The sequence below is a fragment of the Bos indicus x Bos taurus genome, chromosome 8 (assembly GCF_003369695.1).
Source record: "Bos indicus x Bos taurus breed Angus x Brahman F1 hybrid chromosome 8, Bos_hybrid_MaternalHap_v2.0, whole genome shotgun sequence".
Taxonomy (NCBI): Eukaryota; Metazoa; Chordata; class Mammalia; order Artiodactyla; family Bovidae; genus Bos; species Bos indicus x Bos taurus.
This window is the reverse complement of record NC_040083.1, coordinates 69,157,760-69,177,533: the sequence shown is the minus strand read 5'-3', so window position 1 is coordinate 69,177,533 and position 19,774 is coordinate 69,157,760. Positions and strand designations below refer to the sequence as shown.

Sequence of the window (19,774 nt, the reverse complement as noted above, 5' to 3'; positions counted from 1 at the left end):
ATGATGCCCTGCTGGGGAAATCCCAGGGTGGGGGCCCAGAGCTGGGTTGCTAGGCAGAAAGTCCTGAGTGAGTCTGGGGCAGCATGAGGTGGCTTTCTCTACGGGGTGGCTAGACTGCAGGGGAGGGAAGGTTGCGGGGGAGGGGCACTGGGGAGGTAGAAGAGGAAATAGGTAGAGATGTGGGTGGGTGGGTGGGTCAGAGGGGAGGGGGCATCAGCCGCAGAGCTTCCTCCTGGCTCCCAAAGCATCTCCACACTTCCCTTCCTCCGCCCCTCCCCCAGCGTCCTGGGAGAAATCTCCCCGGTATTCCCCCTCCCCCCTACCCCCGCCCCAGGCGTTGCCACAAGGGTGGGGGGTTGGGGGGGGGAGGCCGGCCTCAGCTGTCTGAAGGATGGAGGGGCTGGGGAAGCAGGGCTAGGTGCCCAGACGGCCGCGTGTGTGGGAGGGGATGTCCTGAGATGCCCTCCACCCGGCAGTCCCCGCTCTGACGTGGGTGCCCCCCCCTCTCCCCGCCCGGATTAGTGGCAGCTTGGCCTGACTCTCCGGGGCTCCTTCCCCCGCCCCCGCCTGCTGCCCTCCCCTGGGCAGGGGGCTGCTCCGCCCGAGGGGCACTTGTGCTTGCCCAGGTAAGGGGCTCTGGGGACAGCGTGAGGTCAGCTGGCTTGTGAGTGCTGCTGCGCGTGTCAGCGGGAACGTGTGTCTCAGTGTGTGTGTGTGTGTGTGTGTGTAAGTGCTCTCCAGGGGTCGGCGTGGGGCAGGAGCGGCCTGCGCGTGGGGGGGAGGGTGTTGGTCAGCTCGCCTTTGTCCACGGAGCCAGAGCCGGCATTGTGTCCCCACGTTGCGTGGTTTTCCCTCTGTGTTTGTGTCTTTGTGTGTCTCCTCAGACCTGCTGTCCTCAGGCTCAGAACAGCCGGCTACAAGGGCTCTGGGCCTGTGGCATGGGCTATGGAGCAGGATGGAAAATTGGTGAGGGTGGAAAGGGGCTCCTTCTCCCCACCCCACTACCCCCCCACGACCCCCTGGGCATTTTTAGGAGCCTTTCCTGAGAGTCCTGGTCTAGTCCAGTGACCTGAGAGACTGGCAAATGGGGTGGGATGGGTGTCTGTTCCACTCCCCTGGGACAGTCCCCATCCCCTTGGGGCATGATAGTGACCAGCCCTCGGGGGCCCCCGACAGCCCAGACTCCCACCCTAGCCTGCCCAGCCTCTTCTAGGCCTCAAGCCGCAGGAATCTCCCCCTGGACTCTTCCACAAGCTTCGGCTGCCAGAGGACACAAATGGGGGACCACGGGCACACCCCGGCCCCCATCCGCATCCCGGAACCAGCCTAGGAACAGGAGGATGGGGCTTGGGGGCCTCGGAACTGCAATCTGGGTTAGACCCTCCGTGATCAGTTCCCCGGGCACACTCAGGTCCAGGCCACCCCTCAGGGGAGCCAGGGGAGGAAGGGAGTGTTAACAACTCAGTCATGTAAACAACCCCTACCAGCCTGCCCTGCTACAAAGCCAGCCTCTGGGGGGAGGCAAAAGTCCGGAGAATCTATGCCAACATGACCTAAGTCGTGCAGGTGCTGACCCCTTCAAGCCTCCTTTCCTCAGGACCCCTCCTCTTCTCAGCTGGTCCAAGGATCCCTGCCTCCCCTCTGGCCTCTCAAGGAAGGCTCCCTTCAGGCCTTTCATGGCGCCCTTCTTCAGGAATGGTGCGGTGACCCGGGACAAGGCTGGCCACATCCGTGAACTCATCCCTTCGATGGAACGGGGGTGGGTGGGGTGGCACTGCCCATGTCCCAGGCTGGGTAAAGGCAGGGCAAGGATGGCTTCCACAAGGAGGCAGGGGAGTTGTGCGGGGTGGGTGGTGGGTGCCCCAGGGGAAGGGAAGCGCCCGTTGGGCGTGTGGGTTTCTGTGTGTGTCTGAATCTGTCTGTGTGTGTTTGAATCTGTCTGTTTGTGTCTGTGCTCTGGAACCACCCCCGCAGAGGAGCTGGGATGCTTCCTCGGGTGGAGGGTGCCTTGCGTTCCCATTTCCTCTCCTCTCTGCTCCCTCCCAGGAGCCACTCCCATGGGCTCCTCTCCAGTGCTGGGCCTGGAGACACTGACATCCCAGGCCAGGGGCCGACCCCTAGAACACAGGGTGGGAGGGCATCTGGTCCCACTTCTTCTTTGGGTAATTGGTGAAACCGGGACCCTTAAACCAAGAACAGAATAGAGTCTAGACCCTTCTAGCACGGCTAGTGCAGGACACCGCCTTGGAAGGGGGCTTGGGTCTGGAACGGTGGACAGCAGCTTGGCCAGATGAGGACCAGGCTGGGCAGAGTGGGGCCAGCGAGTGTGCCCGTGTGCCAGAGCTGGAGACGACCAGGAGCCAGTGGTCCAGCAGGCACGGGGTGGCTGGCGTGGGTCAGAGCGCCCATCACTGACCCGTGAGAACTCGACTGCCCCTGCCAGCTCTGGCACTGACCCCTCCCAGTCGCCCTGCCCTGACACCCCTGGGGGCACCCCGCCCCATCGGTGGCCTGGTCCGGCCCCTCCCGCCCTTTGCTCCAGTTCCCGGGCTTGGCACCTATAGTGGGGGTGCTGCCCGCCTGCCAGGCTCCGGGGCCGGGCCCACGGGAGGGTGGGGCGGCTGGGAAGCTGGCACGCTGCCCCGGGGGAGCCTCTCTCGGCAGGCGCCCGGGTGCCGCGGGGGGGAGGGGGGAACAAAGGGCTCATTCTCCCCGTGCGCAGCCGGTGGCATCGCCGGGGCGTTGGCGGAAGCCCCCGGGGCCCGGGAGGGGGCAGGCCCAGGCGGGGCCGCCGAATCACGGGCTCCTGTTTCCCGCAGGGTGCTGGAGGAGGAAACCGGCGGAGCAGCTTCCCCACTCTCAGTTGCGCGTCTGGCGATGGCGATCAGAGGTCCTGCTGCCCTCTCCGCTGGGCTCTCCCTCCATTAGCCGCGCCGCTCCGCGCTGCGCCCTCGCTGGTGCCTCTCTCCTGGGTCGCGGGATCGGCCCCCCTTCCAGGCACGACCCCCTCCCCCCGGCCCCCCGGCCTTTCCCCCCAGCTCCGCCATCTCCGACCCGGGGCGCGCGTTCCCCCCGGCCCGGCTCCCTCTCTCCCTCCGGGGGCACCCGCTCCCTAGCCCCGGTCCGGCCCTCCCCGCGGCGCAGCACGGAGTCTCGGCGTCCCATGGCGCAACCCACGGCCTCGGCCCAGAAGCTGGTGCGGCCGATTCGCGCCGTGTGCCGCATCCTGCAGATCCCGGAGTCCGACCCCTCCAACCTGCGGCCCTAGAGCGCCCCCGCCGCCCCGGGGGAAAGAGAGCGCGAGCGCGCTGAGCAGAGAGCGGGAGAAAGAGTCCTCGCCCGCCGGCCAGGAGGCCCCGGAGCCGGCCCATGGGGAGAGGACGCCTGGTGTCGGCCCCCACGACCGCCGCCGCCCGCGCCGCGCCGGGCCCGTGAAGCCCAGGTAAGCGCAGAGACGGGCGCCAGACTCGCGCCTTCTGGGGACGCCCATAGCCCGGCATTTCCGAACGGAGCCGGCCACAAGCAGGGAGCGAGCTCTGCTTGCTCCTCTGGGCTGGGCCACACAACTCTGAAAGTTAGGATGCCCGACAGGGCTGGACCGTGTCGGAGCAGTGGCCTCAGAAAACCCAAGCGCCCTATATCACGGCTCCCCTTGGGTTCCCTCGCCTTTTTCCTGGGGCTTCCCCCAGTGGGCCATGCCGCCTTGCTGGGAGAGTGCAGCAGCTCCGGTGCCACCTGTCATCCTGGTCCTTTGCACGCACGTTCAATTTTCCCTCCTTTGCCTCTCTCTGGGGCCCAGCCTGCTTTCCCCGCCTCCTTCCCTCCCCCCGGCCAGGCTGCAGTTACCAGCGTCCACAGCCGCCCTCACACTGCGGGCTAGACAGGGGTATCTAGACCCATCTGGCCTGAGGCCTCTAACTCCCCTCTCCCAGATTGGCTCACTCCTTCCCTTGGGGCAGCGGTGGGGACCCCAGCCCCCAGCAGTTGTCCTGGGCTCTACCTCAGAAGCCAAGAAACTGTAAAGCACCGCTAAGAGGCTGCCCCTGTGTAGAGACAAATTCGGGCCAGCAGCCCTGTTCTTCCCGATGACTCCAGCCTGCCCTGCCTGCACTGCCCACCCAAACAAGCCCAGGTGGGGCTTGGGGTGGCCTGGCAGCACCCCAGGAACCAAAGATGCAGCGCAGGAAGAGGCTTCTGAAACTGTGCATCTCCCAACCATGTTTGACACAAGGGCACACCGAGGCCCAGAGGAGTGAACTGACTTGCCCGAGGTCACACAGCAGGGGACTGGATCAAGGCCAGGATCCAACCTTCTTGTCTCCCAGGGCAGCGCCTTCTACAGAGCTCATCTTTTGGGTTCTCACCCTCTGTCCTCCCCCATGGCTCATGACCGGTTCCAGACTCAACGAGGGCAGGACATGTCACCCTAAAAATGGTAGTCTCTGACGAGGGGCTCTGGCCCAGGTGGGCTGTCAGGTTCCAGGCACTTGGGAGAAAGGGTAACCTTCCCCTTCTGGGGCATCCCACCCAGGCAGGTCCTTCGAGTCTCACATGGGCAGGTAGCATGGAACCTAGCTGTAGGTTGCCACTTGCCTTACTGGTTTGGGGTGCCTTGGTGCTGCCAGGGCGGTGCCAGGAACTGGGGTGCTTGAAGCATGTTTCTAAGCAACTCATGCCTTCATGGTTCTGCTCCAGGGACCCCCTCTGGGAGAGCCCCATGAGGGCAGGAGAGTGATGGAGGGTCCGCCCAGCTTCCTGAAGGACAGCCCAGCCTGGGAGAAGACAGCCCCTGAGAACGGGATCACAGGACGGGAGCTAGACACCCCACCGCGAGATGGCCTGCGCCCTGCGGCAATGTGCCTGGGAGAGCCCGCTCCCTTCTGGAGGGGTGTCCTGAGCACCCCAGGCTCCTGGCTGCCCCCTGGCTTCCCTCAGGGCCCCAAGGACACGCTCCCACTGGTGGAGGGTGAAGGTCCCCGGAATGGAGAGAGGAAGGCTGGCTGGCCAAGCAGCAAGGACGGGCTGCGCTGGAAGGAGGCAATGCTTACCCGTCCACTGGCATTCTGTGGGTCATCGTGCCCACCTCGCTACAGCCCCCTGGTTCCTGAGCATAATGGTGGCCATCCCAAGAGTGAACCTGTGGCCTTCCGGCCCTTGCACTGCCCCTTCCTTCTGGAGACCAAGATCCTGGAGCGAGCTCCTTTCTGGATGCCCACCTGCTTGCCACCCTACCTAGTGTCCAGCCTGCCCCCAGAGCATCCATGTGACTGGCCCTTGGCCCCACACCCCTGGGTGTACTCCGGAGGCCAGCCCAAAGTGCCCTCCACCTTCAGCTTAGGCAGCAAGGTGAGTGTTGGAGCAGAAAGGGTACCTGGGGCTCAGGCCACACATGGGGGCTCAGCAGGCCCCGGGGGCAACACTGGCGGGGTCAAACCACTCTGTCAATCCATTCTGATGAAAAGATAAGGTGGTACCCAGGTGGGGGAGGAGGCTATCAGCTCAGACAGAGTCAACAACAAGCAATTCCTTTTCTGGGCATAGCCTTCTCATTAGGTGATGTTTACCCATCCGCTGGCATTCTTCCCACCTCGCTACAGCCCCCTGATTCCTGAGCATAAGGGTGGCCGTCCCAAGAGTGACCCTGTGGCCTTTGGGCCATTTCAGGAATTGACTCACCCACTGTCCACCCAGAAGGAGACCCGGGAACTGGGGCCTCAGAATGTGTGGTCTTGTTCTGGGAGGAGGGGCAGACAAGGCCCTCTGGGATGTGCTGGTGGTCCTATGGCCTGTACCTATGGCACCTCTCCCCCACGTGGCCTCCAGGGTCATCTTGGGGATGAGATGTCAAATATTTTGAATCCAGTGTGGTACAGGGCATCACACCATCTGAATAGATCCTGAAAGCCCTTTGACTGTGCGTGGCATTAACCCTTTAGTTGCTGGATTATGGGGAGACCTGAGAAGTCCTGGGGAAGGATCTGGGATATCCAAGACTATGAGGCTGTGGAGTAGGCGTTTAGAGATCCAGTGCCTATTAACCAGTACATTCTTCTGTATTTTCACAACTCTTAAAGCCACACAGGCACACACCTGTTCTTGTCCTTAATCCCTTCTCCTCTCTTTAGGGCTTTTACCACAAGGATCCAAGCATACTCAGGCTGGCAAAGGACCCATTGGCAACTGTGGAACCTGGGTTGCTGGGCTCAGCCCCTGGTGGACATCTCCAGAGAACTGGGGAAGTGGAACACCCTTCTCTCCACCAGAGGGATGGAGAGACAGGAGTTGGCAGGCATCCGAACCTTTGCCCCCTTCTCCTGGGACATCCAGACACTGTGCCCCGGACCCCGTGGCCCACTTGTTCCCCAGGCTTGGTTCATACTCTTGGCAATGTCTGGGCTGTCCCCGGAGGTGGGAGCCTTGGGTACCAGCTGGGGCCATCAGCCACAACAAGGTGCCCGTCTCCTGGACCTCCTACCACCCAGGCAGGCTATTGCTCATCTCACCCACCAGCTAGAGATGACCCTTGTGGGCAGTGCCAGGAAGACCTGGAGGGGGCCACCAGTGAGCCCAGTGAATCCAGCGAGGAAGCCTGCAAGACTCCCGGTCCCAGGGCCTGCCCGCCCAGCCATCACACCAAGCTGAAGAAGACGTGGCTCACTCGACACTCTGAGCAGTTTGGGTGCCCAGACAGCTGCCCTGGGGAGCAGGAGAGCCCGGCAGCCCAGCTGCGAGCCCGCAAGAGGTCAAGCAGCCCCGAGGTCCAGGGAACAGCGAGCAGCCCAGCTGCCAAGCGCCCAACCGGTCCTTTCCCGGGCAGTGTGGGGCAGGGGGCCAGAGGCCGGCAGGAAGTGCTGGACTCATTATTTGGGAACAAGGCGGAGACAGAACAGTGTGGTGACCACAGAGGTAAGGGGACCGAGGTGGGGTAGAAGCGGGGACTGCTGGGGGCCTACTTGGGAGGGCGCCACCGGAACAGGGGCTTTCCAGGGAGGTGGGGTCAGTAGTCCTTTATGAGTGGGTTACACCCAGCTGCCCCATTGTCCACCTCGATGGGATAGCTCACTGGGAGTCCCTTAGCATCTACAGGCCAGAGCCTTCCAGCAAGTGGTTCCTATTTTCATGTGCCTCCTCCCAAGTCATGGCATACTAGTGAGAATATAATGACAGGGTTCAGCGCGTGGGGTCAAAGGACCTGGGTCCTGACTTGACTGATCGGTGCTGTGTGACCTTGGGCTAGTTACTTCACCTCTCTGGACCTCAGTTTCTTCATCTATAAAATGGGGATAAAGACAGCACCTACCTCATAAAGACTGCTGCAGGGATGAAACCATATCATTCACATGAAGGACACTAAGTAAGCACCCCATGAACAGGCATCTCTGTGATTATCTGGGCCACAAACCCAATTGGAGAATTGCCTCTCCTGAAGGACCCCTTGTCCTGCCCCAGGAACAAATGACCACTCTCTAGGCCAGCTGGATCATGGAAAGTCAGCGTGAACATTGCTGGTGTTAGGACTTGGGCACGTCTCAGACCCCTATGTTACGCAGTGCCCTTCACAGAGGCTGGCACTGCTGACCCAGCCTCGGTTCTTCGGGACCACCTCAGTTTCTCGGCCTCCTGGAAGCTGGGCCTGGATCAGGACTCTTTCGCTGGCCTTGCACCCCTGCGCCTGGCATGGGTCTGTCTGCACTCTCCCAGACCTCTGCCTGCGGTGGGAAGCTCTTGGCCCCTCCACCGCCTTCTTGGGTTACTGCACCTGTGGCCTGTGTTGAAACTCTGCGGCCTTCTCACCTTCCAGCGCCCTCCGTCCACGTTGGGATTGCCTCTTCACGCTGTCACACAGCCAGTGGCATCACTGAGCCTGAGGCAGAGCCATCCCAAGTCTACACCGACTGTATCCGGAGCCCCAGCTACCCTAGTATCGTAGAGCCCACCTCATGGCCCATCAGTCCATGTCAGGGCTCAGCTCTTTTGAAGTTTTTGGAGGCCTGCTTCCATTGCTCCAAATCAGGTCTCATAGGCCTGGGCCTAGGAGCTGCGCTGGCCCCACATGGGGGTGGGCTGGGTGCTAAGGCAGGACCTGGGGCTCACCAAAGCCCAGGAGGCCCAGATGCCCGACCTGCTGCAATGTCTCCTCAGGAACCCGGGACGACGGGGCCAGCCTGCAGGCCCCGGGGCTCCAGGAAACACCTCGCGTGGCTCCTGTGGCAGGCATCACTCAGTGCCAAGGCTGTGCCCAGGCAGCTGGCGAGACAGGAGGGCCAGCCCGCTACTCCCAGCCACTGTCCAGGTGAGCCTGTTGCCCCTGGCTGCCCCCAGCACCCTCCCAGTGGAGGCTCCCTGCTCACCTGCCTCCACCCTGTCTCCAGATTGCCACTGGGAGAGGAGCAGCCACAGGAGGAAGACTTGGCAGCCAGCTCCGAGGAGGGAGGAGGGTCTGGCCTGGAGGCTGGGCTTAGCGTGGGCCTCGCCAAGCACCTGCTCAGTGCACTGGGAGACCGCCTGTGCCGTGTTCTGAGGAGGGAGCGGGAGGCCCTGGCCTGGGCGCACCAGGAAGGTGAGTGTGCCTATGGGGCATTCACTCTGCGAGGGCCTGATCCTGCAGTCAGTGCTTTTTCGTGGGGCCTCCTTCCCTGCCAGTACTGCCTGCCCATCCTGCCCCCAGCTCAGCTCGGGAGCTCCTGCCTTGCTGTGCCCATATTTCCAGCTCAGGCTCTGAGTCAACTTGTATTCTGAAGTTTCTGGCCTGGGTGGAGGATGTTGGGAAGGTGTAAAACCTGGTCTGGCCCAACCCTTCTAGAGCTTTGGGCTTGCTAGGGAAAAAAGATTGAATGCCAAGTGTCTGTAAGAGCTCCGGGAGGTGGCGGGGGAGCTCCCTGTGGCTTTGCATGGAGGGAAGGCTTCCGGGGTGGCCAGCTGTCAGGCCCTGGGAGGCTGGTAGGACTGGGGCCAAGGTTAGAGGTGAGCAGAGTGCGAGGTGTTCAGCTAGTGCCTCTGGCTCCAGCCTCTCCCTCCGTTTGTTGTTGTTCAGTCACCAAATCATGTCTGACTCTTTGTGACCCCATGAACCGCAGCACGCTAGGCTTCCCTGTCCTTCACCATCTCCCGAGTTCGCTCAAACTCATGTCCATTGAGTCAGTGATGCCATCCAACCAGCTCATCCTCTGTTGCCCCTTCTCCTGCCCTCAATCTTTCCCAGCATCAGGGTCTTTTCCAGGCTCCCTTCCATGGGATCCTGGGAAACACACACCCTCGGCCTTGTCACTCCCTGGATGAGGCCACAGGTGGTTCCCTCTTTTTTTAATTTTGTACTGGGGTATAGCCAAGTAACAATGTTGTGATAGTTTCCGGTGGACAGCAGAGGGACTCAGCCATACATATACATGTATCCACTCTCCCTCAAACTTCCCCCCCAACCAGGCAGCGGTGGCTCCCTCCTACCCAGAAAGTCCAGCCCCTTCCCCTCTCACAGCCAGCTCCTGTCCACCCTACCACTCCCTCTGCCTGGATTCCCAGCACACCGCATCACTGTCTGCGCAGCTCACTCGAGCTTGTCTGCTCCCTCGGGCCTTGGCACCCTCAGTTCCCTCGTCTGGAATGCCCTTCTCCTCCCTTCCTACCTGGTGAATGAAAACTTACTCATCACTCGGGGCCCGTTTGGGCAGCTGTCCCCACCCTCATCCTTCCGTCCCACTCATAATCTAGCAGCCACCCCGTGATGCCATGATCACTGCTGTGTTTGTGGGCTCATCTCTCGCCTTGTGATGTGAGTACTGGGAGGCCAAGCACCAGGTTCTGACCAGCTTTGAACTACCGGCACCCAGTCCGAGATGGGACAAGTGTGTCTAATGGGTGTATGAATGTCTGCTCACCAGCGATCTCCCACCTGCCAGCAAGTGCTTAATTTGAAACTCTGGGTGAGAGAGGGAGTAAGGTTTCCTCTTCTGAGATATAGAGGAGTCCCTGAGGAAATGGGCTTCCCAGGTGGCACTAGTGGTAAAGAACCTGCCTGCCAGTGCTGGAGATGGAGTAGAAGCAGGTTCAATCCCTGGGTTGGGAAGATCCCCTGGAGGAGGGCATGGCAACCCACTCCAGTATCCTTGCCAACCCACTCCAGAATCCCATGGACAGAGGAGCCTGGTGGGCTACAGTCCATGAGGTTGCAAAGAGTCGAACATGACTGAGTGACTTAGCACACATGCCCCTGAGAAGACCCCACTGCTCTGGAGGATGAGGGGATGAAAGGTTGTGTAGGGTGGATCTGGAAGCCCTGGGACAGGCGTTGAAGGGGCACACTGACTGAGCTGTCCTGAGCTGTCCAAGCTGTCCTTGGTTGCAGATGGTGGTGCGGTAGAGGGGCTGTTGAGTAATCCAGGGTGACTGCAAGAGGCCTGTCTCCCTTTGGGGGTAGCCCCTCAGTGGACACTGCCCCTGTCTGTGCATCCCTCCCACATGAGGTCCTCAAAGAGGCCACTGGCTTGAGGCCCCTCTGACCCTGTTCTCTCCTGTGGTTAGCAGGCCAGGCACCAGTCGGGACTGAGGACGACCCAAGCCTTCCACGCTGCTGCAGCCACTGCCACCATGGACTGTTCAATACCCACTGGCGATGCCCTCGCTGCAGCCACCGGCTGTGTGTGGCCTGTGGTCGCATGGCAGGTGCTGGGAGGACCAGGGAGAAAGCAGGTAGGAAAGGAGCCGGGGGCCTTGGAAGGGCTGCTTTAGAGTTCATGGTCAGGGACTTCCCTGGTGGTCCAGTGGTTAAGACTCTGTGCATCCACTACAGGAAGCACGGGTTCAATCCCCAGTCAGGGAACTAAAATCCTACATGCTTCAAGGCATGGGCCAAAAAAAAAGAGTTCAGGGCCATTTCTTGGTTGAGTCTCCCCAAGAGTCTTCCTCCCCAGCCTGCTCAATGCTCCTTGGACCAGACAGTTTCCTCTCCAGATCAGAGGGCCATGCCTGTGTTCTAGCCCACCCTTGAAAGAAGTCACATGCCTACTCTCTGCCCCTCACTTTGCTCAGCTTGTACCTTTTTAAACCTTACAACACTGTGAGGTGGGTATTATTGCCTCCATGTTCCAGATAGTAAGAAAAACTCACGTTAAGTGACTTGCCCAAGGTCACACAACAAGTAAGTGTTAGATCCAGGATTTAAAGTCAGGTCTTCTGATTCCAAGTCCTGCTATGTTCATGGTTCTCAGCTTTCTCTCCCTTGGCTCAACTCGGCCACCTCAACACTTGAAGTTTCCCAGTGTTCCAACAGACATGGCCAAAAAGAGTTCCAGGGTCAGAAACCTTTCGGAACACCGTATTCTACATGATCATCTTGCAATGCACTCAGCATATTAAAGGCTCTGTGTTCTGCAAGCAGAGGATCTTGTGTCACTATGGAACCCAAGTTTCCCAGAAGGCCCATGTTTTATAGATTGTCAAGGTCCCTGATTGAAATATCACGCCCTTGCCCTTCTTCCCTGACCTTAACCTGGGATTACCTTGATTTCCTGACCCACAGCTTCTGCCTTCCCACCCCAACAGGCTCTCAGGGACAGTCCACGGAGAAGTGTGGCCAGGAAGTTGGGCACAGTGCCAGTTCCCTGATGCTCACCCAGTTTGTCTCCAGTCAGGGTGAGCTCTCTTGGAGGGGTGGGGTGGACAGAGGGCAGGTCCAGGGGGAGACCAGCTTCCTGTGTGGATGTCCCTCAGCCCTATCCTATGTCCTCCTGGTGAGTGAGGCCAAGCAGTGTGGGAGTGGCCCCCTGTCTGCCATCACTGGCAAGTTCCATCTCCCCTCTACCCCTTACAGCTTTGGCAGAATTAAGCGCTGCAATGCACCAGGTCTGGGTCAAGTTTGACATCCGGGGGCACTGCCCCTGCCAAGCTGATGCCCGACTGTGGACCGCTGGGGATGGGGGCCCGCAGGTAAGAAAGCAGGACATGGGACAGGGCGCTAGCCTGTGGGGCCCAGGATAAGGCAGTGTGTCTTCAAATCCCTGACCTCGGCAGGGTTTGGTCCTTTGGTGGGAATGAAGAGGGACGTGGAAGCTGGGTGAAGTTGGGACACTTGTCTTCTTCCCCTGGGGACCAAGATCCCTGGAGTGAGCTCGAGTATCTGCCCCCACCCAGGCCCCAGAAGTCCTCACTCTCTGCCTGCCCGGAGCTCCCGCCTTCTTTGTGTGTGTTCTTTCTGTAACTGCTAGAGTTTCTTCTCTCCGCTCCTGGGAGCACGCGCCTGCAGGCAGAGTGTCCGCCCAGCCTCTCAGCGTGCGCATGCGTTTTCTCTTGTTTCCGTTGTGTCTGACTCTTTGCGAGTCCATGGACTGTAGCCCGCCAGGCTCCTCTGTCCATGGGATTCTCCAGGCAAGATTACTGGAGTGGGTTGCCACCCTTCTCCAGGGGATCTTCCCGACCCAGGGATCAAACCCATGTCTTTTATGTCTCCTGCATTGACAGATGCGTTCTTTATCACTAGAGCCACCTGGGAAGTCCTCTTCTTAGTATTCCCTGCACCTAATACAGAGCAGGTGCTCAATATGCATTTCAGTTGTTTTTTCTTTTTTAACGAAGTTCATGTACTTACTATAAAAGTCATATATTCAATAAATAGTTTAGAGAACGGTTTTTGTCTGTCAGATACTCTATACATTCCAGCTGTGGAAAATGTGAAAGATATAGATAACACAGCAATGGCTTATAATGTCACCATTGTCGTTTTGACATATTTCTTTCCAATCACTTGTCTCCATGTATATTCCAGCCTCTCTTACATAGACTTTGGATCTGGCTGCATGCATGAGTCCATGGGCAACTTTTCTCCACCTAATGATCTATCATATGACATTCTGCTCCTTGTAAACACCATTTTAGGACTTACAGGGGTCCACTGTGAATACTTGGGGGTTGAATTGGATTGAGCTGCATTTGCCGTATTTACATTTCTGATTGGATTGCGGGGGGCGGGTGGTGACTGGGTTTAACAGAAGGAGCCAATGGAGAAAACTCCCCCAACTCCACAACCTTCCTGCAACGGGGAAACCAACAGGACCAAGGACATTAAAGAGGGTGAGCAGCCCCCTGTCCCTCACTCAGACTGTGTCGGGGAAGCTGAGTCAGGTTGGAATCCCCAGGAGAGATTGGAATTGCTTTAGCCATCCCCACCCCCATCACCATTTCTGTCCTCAAGTCATCCTAAAGAAAGTGGTGTGTGTGCGTGTGTGTGTGTGTGAAGTCACTTCAGTCGTGTCTGACTCTTTGAGACCCCATGGACTGTAGCCCACCAGGCTCCTCTGTCCATGGGATTCTCCAGGCAAGAATACTGGAGTGGGTTGCCATGCCCTCCTCCATCTAAAGAAAATCAATCTCAGTAGAATCTAGGACAAGACTTCTAGCTCTTCTCCGTCCAAGCCCCTGATCTGAGTCCCTCGTTTGGAGAGGTCCTAGAGACCCTGCCAGGAAAGCTGGTGGGAGGCGAGTACATCTAGGGCAGAGTTGAAATGGGCAAGGCCAGCAAAGGCTGAGCAGGCACAGCCAGGAGATGAGGGAAGCACGTTGTAGGCAATGGAACCTCTACAGAAAGGTGAAGCCCCTCACCCCTCTCCTCCTTCACAGAGACCCCAGACTCCACAGAGACCCCGGCAGAAGACCGTGCCAGCCGAGGGCCCCTGCCTTGTCCCTCTCTGTGTGAACTGCTTGCCTCCACCGCTGTCAAACTCTGCCTGGGGCATGAACGGATACACATGGCCTTTGCCCCTGTCACTCCGGCCCTGCCCAGCGTGAGCAAGGGCATGAAGGGAAGGGCTGGGGGCCCGGGACCCAAGCTGGGCTGGCCTCCCCTGTAGGCTCAAGTGGGTCCTGAGTACTCCCTCCCCTCTGTACCTCCCTCCCCGCAGGATGACCGCATCACCAACATCCTGGACAGCATCATCGCGCAGGTTGTGGAGCGGAAGATCCAGGAGAAAGCCCTGGGGCCGGGGCTGCGGGCTGGGCCAGGGCTGCGGGCCGGGCCAGGCCTGCGCAAGGGCCTGGGCCTGCCCCTCTCCCCTGTTCGGCCCCGGCTGCCTCCCCCTGGAGCTCTGCTGTGGCTGCAGGAGCCCAGGCCTCAGCGAGGCTTCCACCTCTTCCAGGAGCACTGGAGGCAGGGCCAGGTGAGGCTCCCAGCTCTCATGGCCTTGCCTGAGAGGCCTGAGGGAGGCTGCCTCCCTCTCTTTGGCCCCGTGATCCTCAGTGCTCTGTGCTTGCCTTGAGGGGTTACCCTAGTCTTGGGGGCTGTGACGGGGTCCCTGGTGTCTGGGTTGTCTGTTGGGCATGACCACCCCCCTCCCAATACACACAGGGCCTTTGATCTTGAGGCCAAGGCAGACCTGGTCAGTCACTCAGAGGGAACAAGGCTGGTCCCCATGCCGTTCTGGTGCCCGAAAACATGCTACAGTCTGGCCCCGTTGGGTACCCCCTCCATTCTCCCCATGTTCCCCTTTCTTTCCCCACTGCAGCCTGTGCTGGTGTCAGGAATTCAGAGGACACTTCAGGGCCACCTGTGGGGGTCAGAAGCTCTCGGGGCACTTGGAGGCCAGGTGCAGGCACTGACCCCCCTTGGGCCTCCCCAGCCCACCAGCCTGGGCAGCGCAACATTCTGGGAGGGATTCTCCCAGCCTGAGAGTGAGTATCCCAGAAAAGAGGAGGAGGAGGGAGCCTGAGCCTGGGGTGTGGCAGTGGGCAAGGCCGTGGAGTCTCAAAGTGGACCTGGGGGCAGCTAGAAGCAGAGCCCCCTGCAGAAACTAGATTCTGTCACCACCATGGGAGCAGGGCCCTCTGGGCCAATGAGGTTTCTCCCTGGGCCAATAGCTATTCTGTCTTCCCACTAGGTCGCCCGAAGTCAGATGAGGGCTCGGTGTTCCTACTGCATAGAGCTCTGGGGGACGAGGACACCAGCAGGTATATGGTGCCAAGGGCTGCCCGGGCCTCCCTGCATCTCCTGTTTGGGGGGGTTACCCTAGTCTCAGGAGCTGTGATGGGGTCCCTGGTGCCTGAGTTGAGTCTGTTGGGCATGACATTACCCTCCCCCCTGCCCCCCCCCCCACACACAGGGTAGAGAACCTGGCTGCCAGCCTGCCCCTCCCAGAGTACTGTGCCCACCATGGGAAACTCAATCTGGCTTCCTACCTCCCTCCGGGCCCTGTCCTGCGTCCACTGGAGCCCCAGCTGTGGGCAGCCTATGGTGAGTGTCCACTCTACTCCTGCCCAGTCCCTACCCCTCTACCTATCATCCCCAAGAACCCATGAGTCTGTGCCAAGGTCCTGGGGCCCATTCCCAACTAGCCTTTCTCCACTTCCACATAGGTGTGAGCCCACATCGTGGGCACCTGGGGACCAAGAACCTCTGTGTGGAGGTGACCGACCTGGTCAGTGTCCTGGTACATGCTGAAGCCCCCCTGCCCACCTGGCGCCGGACACAGAAAGGTGCGTCCTCAACTGGAAGCAGGGGTGGGCACGAGCTTCTGAGGCGAAGCGGTGTCTCTGCTGGCCCCGGGGTCCTCCTGAGCTGTCTTTCTTTCCCAGATTTCCTCTCAGGCCTGGACGGGGAGGGGCTGTGGTCCCCAGGCAGCCAGGTCAGCACCGTGTGGCATGTGTTCCGGGCACAGGACGCCCAGCGCATCCGCCGCTTTCTCCAGATGGTGAGGAGGGAGCCGGGGACCCTCCCCTTCCCCTCCCAGCCCCAGGAGCTCTCGCTCTGTGTGTGTGCCCCGTGTGCTCGCTCCCTCGCCTCAGGTGAGCTGGACTCGACAAGTGCAGAGAAGGCAGACGGGGCCCTTGGGAGAGGTGTGTGTTGGGGTGCACAGAGAGTGAGGGGTTGAGGCAGGACCTAGTGATGAAATGAGGAAAGAGCTGCCACAAGCTGGGCCCTGGGTCTATCATCTTCATTAATTGTCACAGATACCACATTCGATAGGGCTTCTCTGGTGGCTCAGGATGATAAAGAGTCTGCCTGCAATGCAGGAAACCCAGGGTTCAATCCCTGGGTCAGGAAGATTCCCTGGAGAAGGGAATGGCAACCCACTCCACTATTCTTGCCTGGAGAATTACCTGGACAGAGGAGCCTGGCAGGCTACAATCCATGGGATTGCAAAGAGTCAGACAGGATTGAGCGACTAACCCACACACTTTATGAAGAGGTGCCCTTTGGGGTGCTAGCAAGGAATGGCTGAGGGGGGGCAGCCGTAGTAGGCAGAGGGAGAGATGGGACCTAGAGAAGGGGCAGGGAAGGAGAAGAGGAGTGGTTGTGCAGGAGGTGGCAGAGGCCCTGTGGTTCCAAAGTCCAGCGGAGCCCTGATTGTCCTAGGGAAGGGACGCCCACCAAGGGTCACCCCTGCTCAGGCACACACGCACACACAGACACGCAAGTGTCAGCGCAGCTGTCCATCACCACCCCCCTACCTACACTCGCAGAAGGGTGGGTGGACTCACATGAGCTGGAACACACAGAGCGGAGCAGACCACAGTACGCCTTCACACACACATGGCCTTGTCTGGGCTGGATGTGGCCGGATGTGGGCAGTCCTGCATGGCCAAACCCAGTGATTCATGGGGAGGGTCGGAGGGGCATAGCCTCACTGAGAGGCCTGGGTGACACTGCTCAGGTTCCAGGTCGGACTTCCTTGGCACCTGCCTGGGATTACCCTATAGTCCAGCCTTCGGTCCAGCCTGACTCATCAGCCTGGTCTTGGAGGCCTGAACCCTGAGCCCAGAGATAATGGCTGAGGTCCTAACTGAAGGGCTTGGAAGGAGCTGGTGGGCACCTGGAGCACAAGGCTGGGTTCCCCTGGCCCCTGGCCTCCATGAGCCCCCGTCTGCACAAGAAGCTCCCTGCTCTGGTTGGAGAGGGGAGGGGAGGTGAAGGCCCCCCAGAGCTTTGCCTGCTTCAGAGGCCTCAGCCTAGACAGTCTAGGTTCATCCACTGAGAGTCAGAACTTGAGTCTGGATCTGAGATCCTAGGAGAATCTGACGAAAGCTTCAAATTGTCTCCTTAGGGACATATGGCTACCTACTCACCCACAATTTAGCATGCAGTTCAGGATGTGCCGGGACTCCACCAAGTTAAGAGCTCCTGGCATAGATGGTTTATGAGTTGCGATTCTGCAGGATGTCTTCCTGGGTTTTGGAGAAAGGAGTACCTTTGGAGGAGGGAGCAGAGAGCCCAGGGCCAGAGACACAGAGGCTATTCAAGCCATCTAGCCCCAGGAAAAGCGGAGATTTGGACCGTCTGCCTCTTAATCCTTCCTTCTGATCTTCTTCCAGCCAGATTGCCGGCCTAAGCGGCCCCAGCCCCCATTAGCTGGGTCCTGTCCCACCCACCCCTACATCCTCCCCCACCTGCCCTTCAAGACTCTACAGCTCCTACCTGTGTCTCTGGCCTTTGGGAAGCCCACGCCCCATCTTCCTGCAGCCCTACCCTAGTCTCTCCCCTACTCCACTTGCTCATCCCTCCTTCTCTTCTTTGAGGTGTGCCCCACTGGGGCAGGAAACTTGGAGCCTGGTACCCCTGGCAGGTGCTACCTGGACGCAGGGCTGCGGCGGCGCCTGCGGGAGGAGTGGGGTGTGAGCTGCTGGACCCTGCTACAGGCCCCCGGAGAAGCCGTGCTGGTCCCCGCGGGGGCTCCCCACCAGGTGCTTCCCCAGCGCGTGCCAGTGGGGGCTCTGCAGAGAGCTCAGAGTATCAGAAGCAGTCCCCAGGCTGTTACACCCTCTGTTCCTCCTGCGGAGCTAGGCAGAACAGGAAGTCACGCCTCCACTGTAGGGAAGAGGAGAATCCTGTGGTCTTGAAGTCATCAAGCTTACTGGGCATCAAGCTTACCGGGCATCAAGCTTGTCCCTCGATGTCTGCTCTGCCTGCGCCATCTCTGGCATCCCATTGGCTGCTTTTGGCCACATCCTTTGTGGTGCCCCTTGCTGGATCCAGGGCGTCCACTCTCTGAGAGCCGGTTGGGTGGGGCTCATTAACGAGGAGTAGAGCTCAGGGATCAGAGGGGCAGGATACATCGCCCTGAGTCTCCGTTGACCGCCCCCCTCACCTGTCTCCTCCCCGGCACAGGTGCAGTGCCTGGTAAGCACAGTGAGCGTCACTCAGCACTTCCTGTCCCCTGAGACCTCTGCCCTCTCTGCTCAGCTCTGCCACCAGGGGCCCAGCCTGCCCACTGCCCACCGCCTGCTTTATGCTCAGGTGAGTGGGACACTGGCCAGGAGCCTGGGTGTGCTGCTCGATTTCCCCATCAAGCAGAGCTGGGTCCAGGGAGGGCCTTCTTGGCAGGGAGAGCCCCGGGGCATGACTGTAAACTCCTTGTCCTCTCTCTTTCTCCTAGATGGACTGGGCTGTGTTCCAAGCAGTGAAGGTGGCTGTGGGAACATTGCAAGAGGCTAAATAGGGGTGGGAGGTCCCAGGTGTCTGTGGTGGAGGTCAGGGGCAGGCACGGCTTCAGCAGAGAAAGGCACTGGGGAACTTGGGGACTTTGGGTCAATTCCGCACTCTGGACACAAGCAGGCACCAGGTTCCCTGCCCCTGACCTGAGCCCTGATGCCAACAACCACAGTGCCACTGAAGCTTACACCTGCCCTTTGCATACTGGCACCTGCTTTGCCCCTGAGCCCTTCTCCAAGGTACCAGACCCAGACTAGGGGGTGATTGTCTCCTTCTAACCCCTGCCCCCCAACCCAGCAGACAAACAGCCCTTCACTGGGGGACCTCAGGCATCATTCTGGCTTAAGCGACACCTTCTGTTGCTGCTTCACCTCCTGCTGTCTCCTGTGCCTGAGCTCTGCTCATACCACCCACACCTTCCTGGGCTCCCAGAGGCCCTTTGCCCTGCAGGTGTGCTAGACAAGGGGGTCACTGACATCCCGCCTTCCTGCCACAGAGCTGTGAAGTGTGGGGAGGGGACGGCCTCAGGTCACCATCTAGGCTTGGCCGGAGGGGGCGATATGGGCAAGGCCCCATCCTTGCTCCCTCCTCTACCTCCTTCCTTCTGGATTTCCATTAAAGGCTGTTGTTTTGTGAATGCTGCCTTGTGGTTGGCCCTGCTCCTGCAGGCCACGTGGATGGGGAGGGAGGGGGACACCTGGAACTGGAGCAGGGTGGGAGGGGGCTGAAGCAGTGGTGACAGAGACCTCAGACACCCCTGCCTGCTCCTCTTAGGGTGCGGGGGCACTGTGTCCCTCCCTCCCACAGAGGAGCAAAGGGGGGCTGACCTTGAGGATGCTCCTGACAGCAGGCAAGGAGGAGGTCTCGGTCACAGCAGCATGGCATCTCCCTGTGTGACACTAGAGACCCAGAATCCCTAACTCTCCTTGCAAACTTAAGGCCACCCCATCTCTCCTGTCTGAACTGGAGCTCTGGGAGTCTGGGCCCAGAAAGCCCCTGACCAGCCTTTTGCCGTTGGTGCCCATGGCCAGCCCCATGCCCACTGGCTGGTGCTGGAGACAGTTGACAGCCCCTCCCCACCCCCAGGGCCCTCTGGTGTGGCTCCAGCTCTCCCCCCACCTCCCCCCCCGCCCACCGGCCTCGTATTTCTCACCCCCAACACGCTCTGACTCTTGTTACAATTGTTCCTGTGGTGGTTCTGGGAATGTTATTTTTTTTTTTATGAAATAAAAATTTTTTATTATAAATTTAATATACTTTCAGAACTTTTAGAAAATAAGAAAAAGAAACCTGTATACTATTTACCTCCACTCACCTTCAGTCCAACCACTCTTATGTTGGTGTATTTCCTTTAGTTTTTTTTCT

General features: G+C 59.6%; 1 protein-coding gene across 3 annotated transcripts; it reads left to right on the top strand.

Moving 5' to 3' along the window:
* The first annotated feature begins 517 nt into the window (after window positions 1-517).
* Window positions 518-19,046, top strand: HR (HR, lysine demethylase and nuclear receptor corepressor). Of its 3 annotated transcripts, none has more exons than XM_027549835.1 (20): window positions 518-626; window positions 2,820-3,442; window positions 4,696-5,346; window positions 6,126-6,906; window positions 8,143-8,293; window positions 8,373-8,560; window positions 10,522-10,686; window positions 11,539-11,628; window positions 11,807-11,922; window positions 12,981-13,062; window positions 13,609-13,772; window positions 13,890-14,144; window positions 14,490-14,655; window positions 14,862-14,931; window positions 15,084-15,214; window positions 15,337-15,456; window positions 15,556-15,671; window positions 17,497-17,661; window positions 18,086-18,214; window positions 18,354-19,046. In XM_027549835.1, the coding sequence occupies exons 3-20, from the start codon at window positions 4,735-4,737 to the stop codon at window positions 18,414-18,416; spliced, it is 3,564 nt and encodes a 1,187-aa protein (XP_027405636.1). In that variant the 5' UTR covers window positions 518-626; window positions 2,820-3,442; window positions 4,696-4,734; the 3' UTR covers window positions 18,417-19,046. The 3 variants fall into 3 exon arrangements, with proteins under 3 accessions (XP_027405636.1, XP_027405634.1, XP_027405635.1); XM_027549833.1 differs by having other exon boundaries at window positions 10,519-10,686; XM_027549834.1 differs by lacking the exon at window positions 518-626 and having other exon boundaries at window positions 2,716-3,442; window positions 10,519-10,686.
* The last annotated feature ends 728 nt before the right edge of the window (window positions 19,047-19,774 follow it).

Excerpts from the sequence above, each read along its gene's own strand:
- HR (XM_027549833.1), top strand. The coding sequence starts at position 4,735 with ATGGAGGGTCCGCCCAGCTTCCTGAAGGACAGCCCAGCCTGGGAGAAG. Across the intron at positions 15,672-17,496 it reads TCCGCCGCTTTCTCCAGATG|GTGTGCCCCACTGGGGCAGG; the intron begins GTGAGGAGGGAG and ends CTCTTCTTTGAG. Across the intron at positions 17,662-18,085 it reads CCGCGGGGGCTCCCCACCAG|GTGCAGTGCCTGGTAAGCAC; the intron begins GTGCTTCCCCAG and ends TCCCCGGCACAG.